General features: G+C 38.9%; 2 protein-coding genes across 2 annotated transcripts; both read left to right on the top strand.

Moving 5' to 3' along the window:
* The first annotated feature begins 325 nt into the window (after positions 1–325).
* LOC122411414 (G-quartet DNA-binding protein TGP1-like) lies at positions 326–2074 on the top strand. Its single transcript, XM_043420165.1, has one exon. The coding sequence runs from the start codon at positions 326–328 to the stop codon at positions 2072–2074; it is 1749 nt and encodes a 582-aa protein (XP_043276100.1).
* A 4579-nt stretch (positions 2075–6653) lies between these two features.
* On the top strand, positions 6654–7823 carry LOC122411415 (sentrin-specific protease 1-like). The gene has a single exon (XM_043420166.1). It carries the CDS (start codon positions 6654–6656, stop codon positions 7821–7823), a length of 1170 nt encoding a protein of 389 aa, XP_043276101.1.
* The last annotated feature ends 9784 nt before the right edge of the window (positions 7824–17607 follow it).

Below are 17607 nucleotides of genomic sequence, written 5' to 3' on the forward strand. Positions count from 1 at the left end.
AAAATTAAAAACGCGTCATTTTCGCTATCATTTTGTAAAAACATAATTAAAATTAAAAACGCGTATCATTTTGTAAAAACGCGTATCATTTTGTAAAAACACAATAGTATTGTCTAATAAATTCATTTTGTTATCTTATCAACATAATTTTTGTCTCTCGTCTCGTTCATACCTGCTCCTTTAAAAATAAGGTAGCTCGAACCGACGCGTGGCGGCGTTCAGGCCGGGTCGGCGAGAGCGTTACGTTACAACTGGCGCCCGAACAGGGACAGGTATTGCAAACGAGCGTGAGATTTGTTGAATGAAATTAATTAATCACGTCAAAATGGCAGAGAAGACTGACAGAAACGAAACAGCGAGAGATTCCGGGTTCCAAAATCCCGATGAGCGAACGGCACAAAATGTCGATTTAACCACTTCAGTTCCTCCTCCAGGGGCGGGGAACATTTTTAATGAATCTCGTGGGAATTTCGGATTTGAACAGCAAGAGAAATTTGACGATGATAATAAAGATCAAAATGAAGAAATTAGAATGGAGGAATTTGAAACCCCTAAATCGAATAAAGGAAAAATTGAATTCGCAGAATTAAATCATGAGCTATTGATGAGCCTAATCGACGCAATGAAAGAAATGAAAACACAAGTACAGAGCATGGCTAACGAGATTGCACGAAATAATCAGGCCACTAGCGATTTGAGGTCTGAATTTACGGAAAAATTCAAGACTCTGCAAGCTACAATCGCTAGTGACGTTCACAGAATATATGACCCAATTAAACGTCACGTAACGGGTTTAACAAAAATAGTTCAGGAAAATGAGTCGAAAAGTGCCGTTATTGAGGTTAGTGTGGCTCAAACACAACTTGATGTCAGCGCAATCAAGAAAAGGGTGGAGAATCTTGAATCGAAGGACAAAATTCATAGTCCAAACACGGAGAGCACTCGGATCGTTCCAAAGCCCAGTAAAGTAGTTTCAGATGACGAATCTGAGAACGACGAGGAAAAATATGAGCCCGAAGAGAAAACAGAAAGGATTCAGACGATGCTGCCAATGGACATGCATCCAAACAAGATAAAAATTAAACCTCCCACGTACGATGGATCGGAAAGGAAAAGACCGATGAAGTTCATTAAGGAGTTTCGGAGGTACTGTGAGGTAACAAACCCCACGATTACCGAAATGAAATATTTACTGGGACAATGTCTAGAGAAAGCCGCAAAGGAGTGGTGGGTTCTCATTGAGGATCGTGTAGAGGATTTCGAGGAAGTGGAAAAGAAATTCGTTGAGCGTTTCTGGAGCACCGACGTCCAGAGAAAAGTGAGAAAAGACCTCGAATTCGGACATTACTCTGATAGGGATAATAAAACATCGAAAGTGGAGTATACGATCAACATTTTCGGAGCCGCGAAGGATCTCATCCCTCCTCCAAGCGATGAGGACATAATTGCATCACTCTCGCAGCATTATACGGATGAGATTCAGGCAACTATAATAAGCCGTGGATTCAAAACATTGGAACAATTGATTGAATTCCTGGGAAAGATCGACCGGCATGGACCAATAAATTCGAAAAAGGAAAAAGAGGCTTCTCCAAATCGAAATCAGAACAAAAATGAGCAAAGGCCATTCCGAATGCCTCAAAATAACAACTGGAATAACCAGGGCGGATTCCAGAACAATTTCAACCAGGGAAATCCAAACTGGAACCAAAATAACCGACCCAATGGAGGTTATAACAACAACAATGGCTGGAACAATCAACAGAACCGCAATTACCAGCAAAATTACAATCAGAGGCCCAATAATGGCAATTATCAACAAAATTATAACCAGCGGCCAAACAATGGATATCCTCAACAAAATCGCAATAATGGAAATAATAATCAGCAGAACGGATATAACCGACAAAATCAAAACCCTAATTGGAGACCGCAACAGAACAATGGAGGATACCGGCCGCCGAATAATCCGAACGACCATCGTCAAACCAACGAACGACAACGGCCAGAAATTCAAGCGATCGAGGTCCACCAAGAGCCTCAACCGTCGACATCTCGGGCGGGAAACGAATAGACGTTGTACCCGTGCTTAATGATGATAAACAAGGAAAAATGGATAAAGGGAACGAACGAGGTACAACGGAGAAAAAGAAGAAGATTAAAAAGAAAGAATCTCAGGATGGTTTATCGGAGGACCTCCACAAAATAAGAGATGTAAACAAACCGAAAAACGGAATTCAGGATATAAAGGTGGCAATAAATACGATTTTTACGGATACTAGGGAATTTTTAATGGAAGAAGGAATAAATGAAGAAGCTTTGCCAATTATAGAGTGTCCAGAGATTTATGCTAAAATAGAAGGGATCCAGGTCACAGCATTAGTAGATTCAGGTTCTAGAGTTACCACGATCTCTGAGGAATTTTATTTGGAAAATAGAGAGATTTTGAAAGATTGTCCACTTTTGCCTGTCACGGGAGTGACGGTGAAAGGAGCAATAAAAGGGAAATTAACGAAGGTTAGAAATCAAATAATGGCGATGACTGAAATTGGAAAGATTAAAACATACATAAAATTTTTGATAGTGCCCGGCTTGATTAGGGATGTGTTGCTTGGTGTAGATTCTTTGCAACCGCTTAAGAGTTTAATTGACCTGGGAGCAATGTCTCTCCATGTGAAATATAATGAAATTATTGATGTAGTGCCCACGATTGGGACTACAGAAAAAGAAAATTTTTTACGCGAAATTGTTTTTGAAAAGAAAGTTAAAGAAGTAGAAGAAGAAGAAAGAGAGAATTTTAAGCCGGAGCAAAATTTGAAGTTTGAAAAGAGAAATATTGAGAAAATTTGTGAGCCAATCCAAAATTTGATTCTTGATAATAGAAGTGAAGAGGAAATAACTCTTGAGGAGATTAACGAGATCGTGGAACAAACTGAGCTCTCATTAGAACAAAAGCAAGTACATAAAGAAGTAATTTGGAATAGAAGGGAAGTTTTTCGTAAAACAACCGGTAGAATTTCAGTTTATGAACATCGATTAGATATCACAACGGATAAGCCAATAGTTGCACACGCTTACGAGGTTCCTCTAATGCATAGGGAAAAAGTAGATAAAGAAATAGAAAAGCTACTAGATTTTGGAATAATACAGAGATCGAATAGTCCGTGGATTAATCCGATAATCCCGGTAATTAAAAAAGATGGTACAGTTAGACTTTGTTTAGACGCTAGAAAGTTAAATCAGGTTATGGCAAACGACCATGAGTCAGTACCAAATATGGAAGAAATATTCCAAAAATGTCATTCGGCAAAGGTTATGACAACGCTAGACTTAACAAACAGTTTTTGGCAGATCCCTCTTCATCCAGATTCAATGAAGTATACTGCATTTCGATATAGGGGAAAAGTTTATGAATTTACAGTAACACCATTTGGGCTGAAAACAAGTACCGCCGCATTACTGAGAGCATTAGACATTATTCTCCATGGGTTGGGAGATAATGTAATAAATTTTGTTGATGATCTACTGTGCATTTCCTCTAATTTTGACGAACACATGAGACATTTAGACGAACTACTAGAACGACTGCAACAACACGGAATGACAATTAAATTGAAAAAGGCAAAATTCTTTCGGGAAGAAGTAGAGTTTCTAGGTCACATCTTGACAACTAAGGGTATAAAGCCACAACCAGAAAAGATACAAGCAATTCATGATTTCCCTGCACCTAGAAATTTGAAACAATTGAGAGGGTTTTTGGGACTAATCAATTATTATACTAAATTTACGAAAAAACATGCAGAGGAAACAATCCCGCTTTTGAAATTATTGAAGAAGGAAACAAAATGGCGGTGGGAAGAACCAGAGAAAATTGCTTTCCAAAGAATTAAAGATTTATTCGTAAATGACGTTCTTTTACAACATCCAGACCCAGAAAAGGGATTCATTTTACAGACTGACGCAAGTAGCTATGCTTTGGGGGGCACCCTTGCTCAAAAAGATGAAAATGGCGATTTGGGAGTGATAATGTTTGCCAGTAGAACACTGAAAGGGGCCGAGCTAGCTTATACAACCACCGAAAAAGAATTGTTAGCAATTATTTGGTCATTAAAGAAATTCCGAACGTATTTGCTTGGTGCTAAAATCAACGTCATTACAGACCATCGAGCCATAACATTTTTGAAAAATTGTCAGTTGTTAAACGAGAGACTAACTCGATGGATTCTAGCGATTCAAGATTACAATATCGAATTCGAATTTTGTCCCGGGGAGAGAAACGTAGTGGCCGATGTGTTAAGCAGATTAAATCCACCAGATACTGGGGGGCGAAAGGGCAAGGAGATAGTGATCAGCACAATGTTAGCGATCAAACCATCGAAGGAATTGGAACAAATGATTAAACAAATAGGAGTTTGGCAGGAAAGGGATGACAGAATTAGGGAAATCAGGGAAGGTTTGGAAAATGAAAACAACGACAAACACAAAATTGAAAATAATATTTTATTGAAAAAAGTTAATCAAGAGTCCTGGAAAATTGTTCTGCCAAGAGAGATCCTCCATCCTCTGGTATCTGAAACACATCAAATGTATGGTCATGTAGGAGCTAAAAAGATATGGAAAATAATTACAGAAGATTTTACTTACCCGAGACTGTACCACTCTATCAGACAGATTCTTGCTTCTTGCGATTCTTGCCAAAGAAATAAAGTCCCAAACCAGCATTCATATGCGGCACAGCAGAATATCGTTCCGGAGGGACCGGGAGATATTGTTTCAATTGATTTTTTTGGTCCTTTACCCGTGACAAAAGGAGGAATGAAACACATCCTCGTCACAATTGATGCTTTTTCCAAATTTGTTGTTTTATATCCCTTAAAAGCGGCAACAGCGCCAGCAACAATTAACAAAATTTTTAACCATTACATTCCCGAATTTGGAAAACCGAAAAAGCTTCAATTTGACCATGGCACTCAATTTACTTCGCGATTATGGCTAGGGAAATTAGCTAGCGAGGGAATTCAGCCAGTTTTCTCCTCTATTAGACATCCGCAAGGAAATATAGTAGAGAGAGTCAATCGAGAGATCGGTAGATTTTTTCGAACATTTCTAACCGATAAACACACCGACTGGCTGAAATGGGTTAAGGTTATCGAAGACTGTATGAATGAAACACACCACGAGACAACCGAAATGACGCCCATTGAAATACAGAAAAATGCTAAGCCTCAAAGAATCTGGAGGAATTGGATTAAAATAGAGAGGGATGAGGAATTAGATGAGGAAGAAGGGATCGAAGCCAAACTGATGCTTGCTAGGGAGAGAATAGTCAGGAAAGGTAGAGAAAGAGCAAGAAAATTCGACTCAAAACACAAATTAATTCAATTTAATGTAGGAGATTTAGTTTTGGCCAAAGCGTGCAACGTTAGCGACCCTGTAAATAAAAAAATGGCCAAATTCTTCTCGATTTACGAGGGGCTATATAGAATAAAAAAACAAATAGCCACAGCCACGTTTATCCTGGAGAATCCTGAGACTGAGATGGAGAGAGGCATGTACCACGCCGCAAATCTGAAAAAATACAAAGATTGATCAAAAACACGAATTACAAATTAAATTACCAGGATGTATTGTTATAAACCATGTAACTTACCTTTATTTATTACTTCCAAACGTATCCGCTGGAAAAAGTTTTCAAATTAATAAAAAACTTACAATTTTATGCTCAGGGTGACGTCAAATCGATACTTACCTGAGAGATCCATAGTCTTTCTACGGAGCGACCTAAAACACATAAAAACAATAGAAAAACACAAAAAAATAAATAAAATCAAAAAGAAAAGAGAAAATTACATGTTTATTACTATTTTTATGAATAATAATAATTTTATATTCAAAAATTCAATTTCCGATAATAAAAATGTTGATTGTTCAAAAGTTACGTGCAACCACGCTGAATTACTAATTTAAATACTCTCAATTTCAAAATAACGTATTTACGCAAGTCAAATTATTGAAAAATTGGAAGCTGTGTACAAAACAAGCAGTGTCATGCTCCGTCTCGCTCTACAGGTTCCCTAGATCACGAAAAACATGTTTCCGATAATAAAAATATCAATATTTTTGAAGATAATCATCAAGAAAGGTTAATTATGCATCATTATGGCTTAATTAAATGAGTTATGACTCGGAAAACTGTTAAAACAGTCAAAGACGCAAATTTCTGAACTCCGGTAACGAGACGCTTCTGAAGCGGCAAACTTCAGACGGTACCCGTAGCCAGGACTCTAAACTTTAGTTCCCGAGTAATCCGTACACGGCGAGTGGCGCTGAAGGCAGCCGAACTCGCGTAGCAACAGCCGAATTTAAACGAGAACGATCACTAGATTCATGACCTCACTCAGCAACGGACATTCGTTCGAAACGGAAGGAAAGCGCGTAGGAAGCAATCGAAAATTGTAATTCAAAAAGGATTCAGGACATACACGGACGAAAAAGGTAAAACGGATGATTTAGGCATGCAGGAACTAGGACAAATAATAAATAAATGGAAAGTAGAAATATGTAAAAAAAAAAAAAAAGAAAAAAAAGAAAATGAGGAAGTAAACGGGAATAGGAAATAATTTTTAGAATCATTATGACAGGAAATAAAAGAAATGGATGCTTCCACTCAAATGTCGGTGGAGAGGAAGAATTTCTCGCAACAAATTGGACACGAGGGCGAATGGGATACGAGCAGTTCAAGTTTGGGGGTGGAAAACGTGCAAAAAGAGAACAGGGAACATGGAAGGGTCAAATTCGTTCCAATTTTGAATCTCGAAATGAGCAGCAAAAGAAAACAGAACGTGGGGACGCAAACTGGAGGCTGCTCAAAAGAAAAGGCTGTCCAAACGGAATGGAGATTGGAAACGATAGAGATACCTGAATCACGGAAAAGCTCACGTCAAAATGTGCTATTGCTCCTAGCTCGCTCGTTCTGTTTTGAAAAGATGCGACGCGAGTTTACAACTCCTCCACTTCTCTCGCCAATAAAAGAAAATAACTGCGAAAATGGGGATATGGAAAATGATGACTGGACACAATGGAAAGTGGGCGAGTTTAGATGGAGCATCGACAATAAAGAAAATAACTCAAAAGGAGATGTAAATGAGGGAAGAAAGAAAAGGGAGAAGAATTGCGAAATACAAGAAATTACGCCTTCCAAGAGAATAAAGGGGATTCAGTGTCACAAGAAAGGAAGACAAATTAACGAAAAGGATCTGCAAACGCTCGTTGAGAAAAATTGGGTGAACGACGAGGTCATAAATATATATCTTGACATGATTATGGAGAGAGGAAATTTGGAGCAAATTCAATTTGAGAAGGTGTTTTGTTTCAACACATTTTTTTTTCCGCGACTTCATCTGAACGGAGAGGAGGCCGGGAGGAGATGGACCAAGAAAGTAAACATTTTCAAGTACGACAAGGTTTTTTTTCCCATTCATCTGGGAAATCACTGGCGGATGATAATTGCTGATTTTGGAACCCAAATTATCACGTACTACGACAGTTTGATGGGAGAAAATTTGAGACACCTCGAAACTGTGCGTGACTACATCACATTTGAGGCTGTTCAGAAAAATGAAGATCGTTTCAAAGAGAACGAATGGAAATTTCGAGTCGATAAAAGTGCTCCAAAACAAAAGAATGGATACGATTGTGGAGTATTTGTGTGTCTCTACGCGAATTATATATCCGTAAACAAGCCATTCGATTACGATCAAGATGATATTCCGAAATTGCGTCTGAAGATCAGCCAAGAATTAAAAAACCAAGAGTTAGATTAAAAAGAGAAGAAACAAGGAAAGACTCACAGTATCCTTGTCTGAGACTAAAAAAAAAAAAAAAAAAAAAAAAAAAAAAATTGTAAATAAATATAATGAACCTCGTTTTATTATAATTAAATTGTAGAGGATTCAATTTCATTATTTCCTATTGTTGTTTTTCTTTTAAGTCATTATTAATATTGTTATTACTGTCAGATAATTATTTTACGACTTCGACTAGGAACTCCTACCTTTATAAATCGATATCATATGCCTCTATTTAACCATTGTTAGACTATCGCAAATTAATAAATTACACTTGAAGTGAAAATTTTTATATTATTGTCAATATTGCCTAAAGCTAAGAATTATCAAAATCCATTCTATCGATGATCCCTGAAACCTGAAATAAGAGAATAAACCTGAAAAACATGCAAAATCATTCTATCGATGGTCCCCGCGCCTGAAAAAGAAAAATAAATTAGCAAAAATATTAAATCCAATTACAAAAATCATGAAAAATTACTGACCTATGAAGCCGATGTCCTGGGGTCCGCGAGCCTGAAAAAGAAAAACAAAAATGATTAGAAAGTAATTAAAAATAATTATAGAATGAAAAGAATACTAACTTACTTGAAAGAATTACTCCGAAAGCGCTGAAAAACCTAGAAATAAGAAAAAAGAGAGAAGAAAAGGAATAGAAAAAAAGGGGAAAAGGAAAATGGGGTGAAAGAGATTAATGAGAAAGTAAAAGGAGAGAAAAGAGGAGAATGGGGGAGAAATGAGAAGAATTTGGGGTAAAATGAATCAAAGTAAAAGGAAAGAAGGGATAAGAAGAACTAAGGGAGTACGAGGAGTATGGAAATGGAGTAGAATAGGGGATAGAAATTTGAGAACGGGGTAGGAAGAATAAGTAAATTAATAAAAGGGGAAGAATCCTGAAAATAAGACAAAGAACCTGAAAATCAAATAAATTGTAGAATAAAGTAACCTGAAAATAAAAGAACATAACTTGTAAATGAGAACAATAAACCTGAAAATAAAAGAACATAACCAGTAAAATAAAATAAACCTGAAAAACAATAAAAAAGAAACAATAAATGAATATAGTGGGACTAGAAAACCTGAGAATAAAAAGAAAAGGGGGGATAAAAACAATAAAGGGAGTGAAATAGACGAATAAAGAGGGAGCGGGAGTGATAGGAGATAAAAGAGACGGATGAAAAGGCTAGGAGTGAAAGAGGGAGAAAATATGTACTAATGGAAAGACGAAAATAATAAAAGTGGGGTAAAATGGGCGAATGAAATGCGAGAAGGAACTGAGAAAGGTAAAGTGGGGTAAAATGGGCAAATGGAGTGCGAGAAGGAACTGAGCAGGATAAAGTGGGGTAAAATGGACAAGTGGGGGAAGTGAAAGGAGTGGGGATAGAGAACGGGTATAAAGGTCGGAGCAGCAGGCTCCGGAGCGTCATTTGAGCCACAGTCAAGCTTCAAACAACACCGGGAGCTACCCAAGCGATTGGACGACATCGGGAGCTCTACCTCGTTATTCAAAGCGACTTTGAGAATCTAAATCTCTACAACCACCAAGATGCGGATCGACCCAATCATCCCGGGAGTTCCAACACCTTCTCCATGGCCAGCGACCTGGGAAGGAAGCTTCGAGATTATCATATTGGAATTCCTTAACCCAACGAATTTTTCTTACACAACTCTGACAAAATTTGAGGAGCTGTGTACATTCGAGGAGCAGTTATTCACCGACATCGCAGAAAGAAACCACTATCCAAGGGTTTATGCTTCCATCGACCGGATATACGCGGTCGTCAGTCAAGAAACGGCCTACAGAGGAAAATTGGTCGACGTGGAAGATGGAGAAGCTACCTTACTGCTTATCGATAGAGGGGTTACTCTCATGCATCCGGTTCATGAGCTTCAGAATCTACCTCATCAATATGTCAACGTGCCTTCTTTCTGCACGAAAGCATTCATTTCTGGAATCAGGCCATTTTATGGAAACAGATGGGAGATGACCTGCAGCCTCCATTATCAACGGAAGCTGGTTGATCAAAAAGCTAGAATCACTATCATCGGCGATCATCCTACGATGAAGGGCCACGAAGTTCACCTTTTCATAACACCTCAACGGGTCAATCTGGGAGAAAGCTTGGTCAGGCACCAATATGCTCTACCTGGCGAATATCGATTCAGCCTTCGGGACGACGTAAAGTGTGCAACGCCTGAAGAAATACAAAGATTGGCGAATGGAGAGCAACTACAGGAGCCTTTCAATCCTATTGCGGCAGAGCTGAGACAACTAGAACATCTGCAACTCCTAGACTTGGAAGAAGAACAAATGAACGAGGTCAATCAACTCCGCTGATGGAAGACAAGCTGAAAAACATCAAGAGACCTGCAAATCATCATTTTCAAGACATCATCGCCCTGTCCTCCCTTTATCTCCGAATCAAAATTGCATTTTTAAATTGTCTACGGTCCCAATCCCATTTCCGGTTTTCGAGAATTTGAATTTCTGTATTTTTTCTTTTTGTTTTGACTCCTTAAACGAGTTTTTGAGAACAAAAAGCATCATTTCAAAGATCTTTTTGTTCTGGGGGGCATTTGAGACGTAACACTCGCGTAGCGGCCCGAGCCCGCTCGAACTATCTTATACTACGCGTGCGAAAAACATCGCGGCGCGATGACGGGCGTGCGTCCCAACCGGCGGCCATGTTGGCGACTGGCACAAAGTCCCGAGCGAGCCGGCGGGCAACGTTCCGAACAGCGCCACTTGACAAGAAATCAAACTAAATCATAATTTCCTTATTCTAATTGTTTTCAAACTTTTTATTAATTAATATGAACGTAATTAGGGTCAAAATGACGGGAAAAATGGCAGCTATAAGAGGAAAATAATGAAAAGACTAAAATTGGTAACAAATTTGTATAGTTTCAAATAAAAAGAAACGCGAGCTCATAGCGCATGCGCAGGCATAAGCGTCGATGGGCTACAGGATCCGAACGTGACTTTTTACGATTTTTCAAATAGAATTAAAGTAAATGATATTAAATAAAACAATGAAGCCAAATCGCTTAAATAATTAAACAATAAGAATTGGCATTGAAATTTCATTATTTTTAAGTCGTGTAGAGCGGAAAATTAATCAAAGCGGAATACGGCGCATCGGGCAAAATAGCGATCAGCCAATAGCAAGGCGCGAATTAAGGCAGCGAGCCAATAGGGAAGCCCGTTACAAAAGAATGTGCAGAACGCGTCCGAAACTGAGAAATTCGGCGTTTGAGAGAATTTAGAGTGGGGAACGGGGTATAAGAGTCGGTGCACGGCTCATTCGGGAGGCAGTTCACCCTACCTCTAGAACCAACTCGGATCTCCTAGAAGAGCTCTCCTAACATCAAATAGCAAAATACACTCTATTCTGATATAACCTAAAATCCTTTCTCCTATTATTCCTTTGGATGCCTGGGGTATTGGTGAGACTCGGCGACGTATCGATCCCGTAGTCCAGGGTCCATTCCACATAACCTATAATTTCCGAATTTTGCTGCACGGGGCATTGGTGAGACTCGGTGACGTATCGATCCCGTGGTCCGTGGGCAAAATTACCTAACCCAGTGAATGCTCAGGGCATTGGCGAGACTCGGCGACGTATCGAGCCCGTGGTCTGGGGTTCACATCCTAACCTGTCTTGTGTTTTTGAGCATTGGCGCCATTCGGCGACGTTTGAGGCCCGTGGTCAAGCACAAACTTTCCACCTAGCATTTTTGGGTGTATTGAGAATAGAGGCGGTAAATAAATGATTTTATGATTAATTATTATTAAATTCAAAATTGTTTCATAATTTATCCGATTTGGTTGGGTCGAACGAATTGATTAGCGTTAGAATTCAATAATTTAAGAATCTATAGTCCATTGTACGACTCTAAAGTCAAGAAAAATTGTCCGAACCAATTATAACGAGTAGAAACAAATAACAAGCGGATAAAAGCATTAATTCAAGAGGCAGCGGTAAGACTAGAGTTTGTATAGCATCCTAGCGATCACAAATTAAAAAAAATTGTAAAAACAAAAAGCGTACAACACTCTTGAATTGCTAGCAAGCGTAAGGACTCAGGCTCAAGCGGTTAGGATTACAGGACATCGGTTGTCAATTAGTAGCGTTGCGAATTTCATTATTTTTTGTTTGTTTTTTTTTTTGTCTGAAAAATTTCATGCAAGCGGAAAGGAGAGGCAATAGAATAAGCAGGGACACGATAAACCTTAAAGCGTTCTTTATTGTATAAACAAAAAACAAAAACAAATTTGAAAATTCAATCGAAATTTCACACAGTAAAACGCTCCGTTTTTCCGGGTCTTTCGAGTCTTCTCTCGCCTGACTTGGTTAAACAACGCGGACAAAAAAAAAAAGATTAAAATTAAAAACGCGTCATTTTCGCTATCATTTTGTAAAAACATAATTAAAATTAAAAACGCGTATCATTTTGTAAAAACGCGTATCATTTTGTAAAAACACAATAGTATTGTCTAATAAATTCATTTTGTTATCTTATCAACATAATTTTTGTCTCTCGTCTCGTTCATACCTGCTCCTTTAAAAATAAGGTAGCTCGAACCGACGCGTGGCGGCGTTCAGGCCGGGTCGGCGAGAGCGTTACGTTACAATATATGAGTATATTAGCCAACTTACCATGTAAATAAAAGGGCCGGCGCCCCAATAATGAAGACCCTCGGATAACCCAGCAAACGCTGGTGATCGTTTTCGTCCAGCCATAATAACGTCGTTTCACAGAAAACTTTCGTCGAATGATAAAAAACGCCACAGAACACGCGAATATATAGAGCGACAAAAGAGGGGATAAGAAAAGGAAAAGACGCGCAGACACAGCTCGAACCACATATAACAATCAAAAGCCAAAAGCGAAAAAGCATATAGCATATAGAATAGAAGCAAGCAAAATAAAGAAAGAAAATAAAAATCGTGCACCCAGGTAAATAACGCATCAGCGAAACGCGCCCACGACGCGTGAGAAAAAAAAAAAAAATGAAAACGAGAATAAAATACAGTAAAGCCCACAGAATAAACGATAAATCAAACAAATAAACAAATTTACCAGAAGACGAAAAATTACAGGTGCATTATCCTCGGCGGAGCAGCACACGGAAATGGCCAAAAAGAAAACAAAAAATTCCACGTGGAGACACTAAAAAACACACCAGGAATCTACTATGAAGAAATAGGATCATTGAGATTGGTAAAAGGAATTTGGAAAACAGCGATTCACATGGACCTCAACGATATAAGGGAAAAGGAAAAACCACTCAGGAAAGTTCTGAACACTTTAGAGGAAATATGCAACAATACATCTAGTGACATTCTATGTTCTACTATAGCAAACACTGTGGAACCCATGATGAAAAAATTACAAGGAAAAATTCAATCAATCTACGATTTCGTAGGAAAAGACAATAAAAGGGGGAAACGAGGATTAATAAACGGATTAGGAACGATAATAAAATCGATTACCGGAAACTTAGACCAAGAAGATGCAAAAAGAATAGATGAAAGAATTAACGAAATAATAGAAAAGCAAAAAACAAATGAAGATGTACTAAAAGAAAACCTACAGATTCTAGAGTCCTCAATAGGCATCTATAATAAAACAACAAACAAGGTAGAATCTAGCATAAACGAATTAGAATTTGCAATAAACAAAATCCAAAATGAATTTAAGAACGAGCTTTCGGAAGTTGCACAGAGACAAATTTTGGACGGGAACATAAACACAATAAGCACAATAATAGAAGATTTCATAACAGATATAGATCAACTAGCTAATTTTCTAATACAGGCTAGAAAGGGACTAATAAACCCAACAGTAATAGCACCACAGCAAATATCAGAATATCTTACAAAAGCGACACCCTATATACCAAAGGGATTGAATTTCGTCACAGGCATAAGAAGCGGCGAAATCTCCAACTTATTGAAGACAGCGGAAATCACCACGTATACAAGCATGGCACGAGTGGTGTTAGTAATCAAATTTCCGTTGGTCGAGAATATTTTACTAAAAGTAAACAGAGTATACCCATTTCCTGTGAGAACCGATTCAAGCAAGTTTCAATTTATAGAAACGGAATACAGACTTATAATAGTGAATGGAAAAACAAGAAACTATCTAACACTAACGGAAGAAGAATTGAACAAAAGCAAAATAGTAGATTCTGTTTATTACTACAAACCAAAACAAGCCATTCAGATAGTCACAGAAGCAACACCATGCGAAATAAAACTATATTTAAACGAACCACAAAAAGGATGTACCCAAAGGATAGTAAAATTAGAAAAAACACTAATCATTGCCTTAGAACAAGAAGGAAGATGGTTATTCACGGCACCAAAACTAGAAAAAATCAGAGTAGAATGCGAAAATGAAAACATCATATATACAACTATATACGATAACGGAATACTGGCTTTGGACGGAAAATGTTCCGTCACCACCGCCGATTACCAACTAATAACATTAAATGAAATAACTCAAAATAAGTTTACAAAATTCTACCCGTCGTATAATCTAACGAACGCGTTAGGAAAAATAGAACCAAATCATCCAGCTTTCGATTACAGTATACCACACAAAATGATACTAGATCCATTAGAGATAAATAAATTGGGCGAAAGAGTAAACGTGTTGAAAAAGAAATTGAATGAAGAAAAAAATAACGAGGTGAACTGGGCTCACCGGCATCTCATAATCGGAAACTACTCTCTAAGTTCAATAACTCTGATTATACTGATAATGCTATGCACAATCTCATACTTTATATTGTAACGAAACGCTCTTGCCGACCTGGCCTGAACGCCGCCACGCGTCGGTTCGAGCAACCTAAATAATAAGGAGCAGGTATGAAGGAAACGCGGACACCGTTAATTTTGTGAAAATAATAAAATAATCGATTTTATTCAATTTTGATCGATATTTAACAAAAATAAAGAAGATTTAGCACTTTGGCTCGCGGAAAATAAAATTTGTATTTTGATTTTAATATTGTCTTGCTTTGTTTGATCGGATCTGGCGAGAAAAAGACCCGAAAGACCCGAAAACGTTGCAAATTCTCTGTCTGAGATAATTTTTAATTTCTCAATTTTCGAATTTTAATTGTACAAAAATAATAATTAGAAATAAAACAATTTTAAATTTAATGGTTGCGTTCGTTCTAGTCTCTCGACACGCCTCGAGCTTAAAAACCTCTCAATTCAATGCTTCGAGCTATAATTCGTTTGACGCGGTTTTTCCGATGTCCTGTCACGCTTGTTTTCTAAAAGAAAATATAAATGAATCCAAGAGGATCTCTTCGCTTTTACAATTTTTCAATTTTGTTTTGACTCGATATAATTTTTAACTCGATCTAATGCCTCTTGGATTTTTGTTAATTCTCTAATTTGCGTTAGGTCTCCATACCCGGCCAACTCGGACAAGATTTTTATCAATTTTGAATTTAAAATTTTAATTAACCCAAAAAAAAAAATAATTTTACAGCTCTGCTTTTAACGATCATAAAATGACAAAATAGAATCTACTATGGAATATGACAGGATAGCGTAGACCACAGGCTCTGGGATTGAAACGTCACCGAATCGCTCCGAGATCCTGTGCATCCACTAGGTTAGGTAATTCACCGTCCACGGGCTCTGGGATTGAAACGTCGCCGAATCGCTCCGAGATCCCGTGCAACGGAAATTTGGAAAAACTAAGAGTGGACCCTGGACTCTGGGATTGAAACGTCACCGAATCGCTCCGAGATTCCAGGCATCCAGGAAAATTTGGAAATTTTAGAGGTTAGGTGCGGACCCTGGACTCTGGGATTGAAACGTCACCGAATCGCTCCGAGATTCCAGGCATCCAGGAAAATTTAGGAAAGGAATTTGTGAATTTAAAAGCAGAGTGCTTGGTCAGTGTTGTCAGAGAGGTCCGAGTTGATCCTTGAGGCAGGGAGAACTGAATGCCGAATGAGTCGCGCAGCGCTTCTTATACCCGTGTCCCCACCATAAAATTCTCGAGCGCCGAGAATCTCCGTTTTCGCTCGGTTCTGCGCATCAACTTGTTACGCCCTCTCCGATTGGCCCGTTGCCATGATCCGCGATCGCCTGTTGGTGGAGCAGGCTAGCATACGATGCGCAGACTACCGCTTTTTATGATTTACAGCTTATTCCGATGTTAAACAGTAAAAACTTCAATCTGATCAAATATTACTTAATTTCTTCTTCAATTTGGCATTTTTATTTGTTTTAATATGATTCGTAAAATTATAATCGCTAAAAGTCACGTACGCGTCCTATAGCCCATCAACGCTCTGCCCGCGCATGCGTCGTAGTCGCTTTTCACATTTTCCATTATTACGTTAATTCTGTTACATTGATTTGACTTCGGATCATTTTTCTTAAACTCGTACTATTTTTCTGATGATTTTGATTACATTCACGTGCTCGGGCGACTTAAAATAAAAAAAAACAAAAAGAATTAATCTGGATAAAATATAGCGCGGCGAAGTTCAGAGCGGCGCCGGTAGCCCCGCTCAGGCTCATGCCTACCGGCCTAAGATGGCCGCCACCTGTCAACAGCGACGAGCGTGGTCGCCGCGATGTTTTGTCCGCGATTTAAAGATCGCGGAGTTTCGTTCGTTTCGACGGGCTCGGGCCGTCGCGCGTGTGTTTCGCTACAAATGCCCCCCAGAACAAAAAAATCTAAGAATTAGAGATTTTTGTTCTCCAATCTTAGTTTAATAAGATAACAATTTAAAATGCTTAAAAATTTGAACATTCGGAAATAGGAAATGGAGTTTTTGAAAGGAAAAGCTGACGCCTTGACCCTGGGAATGGCTGGATTTGATGATCTCGATGTTCTCGATGTTCTCGACGTTTTTCACTCATTTGGTGGATCGCCGAGGACACGTTCTCGTCGATAGGCATACCAATTACCAGCTGCTTTTTCTTCCTCTATCAGGTCCTGCATCTCCTCTGGAGAAATCATCCCGATGTCATCGTTTAGACAGCACTCGTATGTCCCTTCTCTCGCAAACTCTTCAAGAACGAGTCGATCCCCCAAGTTATCGTTGCGCGGCAGTGTGAATAACCGAACCTCATGTGCCTCCTTGGTAGGGTGTTCAGAAACAATCTTGATTTTGACTCTTTTCTCTTCCAAGGCCCGTTGGTAGTAAAGGCACACAGTTTCCTCCCATCGTTCTCCCAAAAATGGTTTAATTCCCGATAGGTAACCTCTTGATGAAAAAGGTGGAGCCACAAGGAACGCATGCGGAAGGGCACTCAAATCAAAAACTGGATGCATAAGCGTTGTCCCTCGATCGATGAATCTCAACGTGGCTTCGCTGTCCTCGTATCCCATCAATTCCACGCGATGGGCTACACTGCCGATTTCCAAATCGTAGTGATTTCCAATCTGATAACCTGGCCTTTGCATATGCCCCATTCGGTTGACGTGCGCCCCAAGCTCGTATTCGAAGTCGCACAGCTCCCAATATTTCGTTTTGGTTGTAAATGTGAAGTTCGTTGGATTTTTGAAATCCAAGATGATGCACTCCATGGTCCCTTCCCACGTACCAGGCCACGGAGAAGGCGTAGGTACTCCAGGGATGTTGTGGATTCTCATGTTGATGCTGATAAAGATGTTCGATGTTGCTCAGGATGAAAATAGCCGACTTCTCGACGTTGAATTCCCTTGAGTTGGCGAAGTCGTTCTGGATAATCAGGTAGACCTCTCGATG

The sequence above is a fragment of the Venturia canescens genome, chromosome 5, assembly GCF_019457755.1.
Source record: "Venturia canescens isolate UGA chromosome 5, ASM1945775v1, whole genome shotgun sequence".
In the NCBI taxonomy this organism is placed as follows: domain Eukaryota; kingdom Metazoa; phylum Arthropoda; class Insecta; order Hymenoptera; family Ichneumonidae; genus Venturia; species Venturia canescens.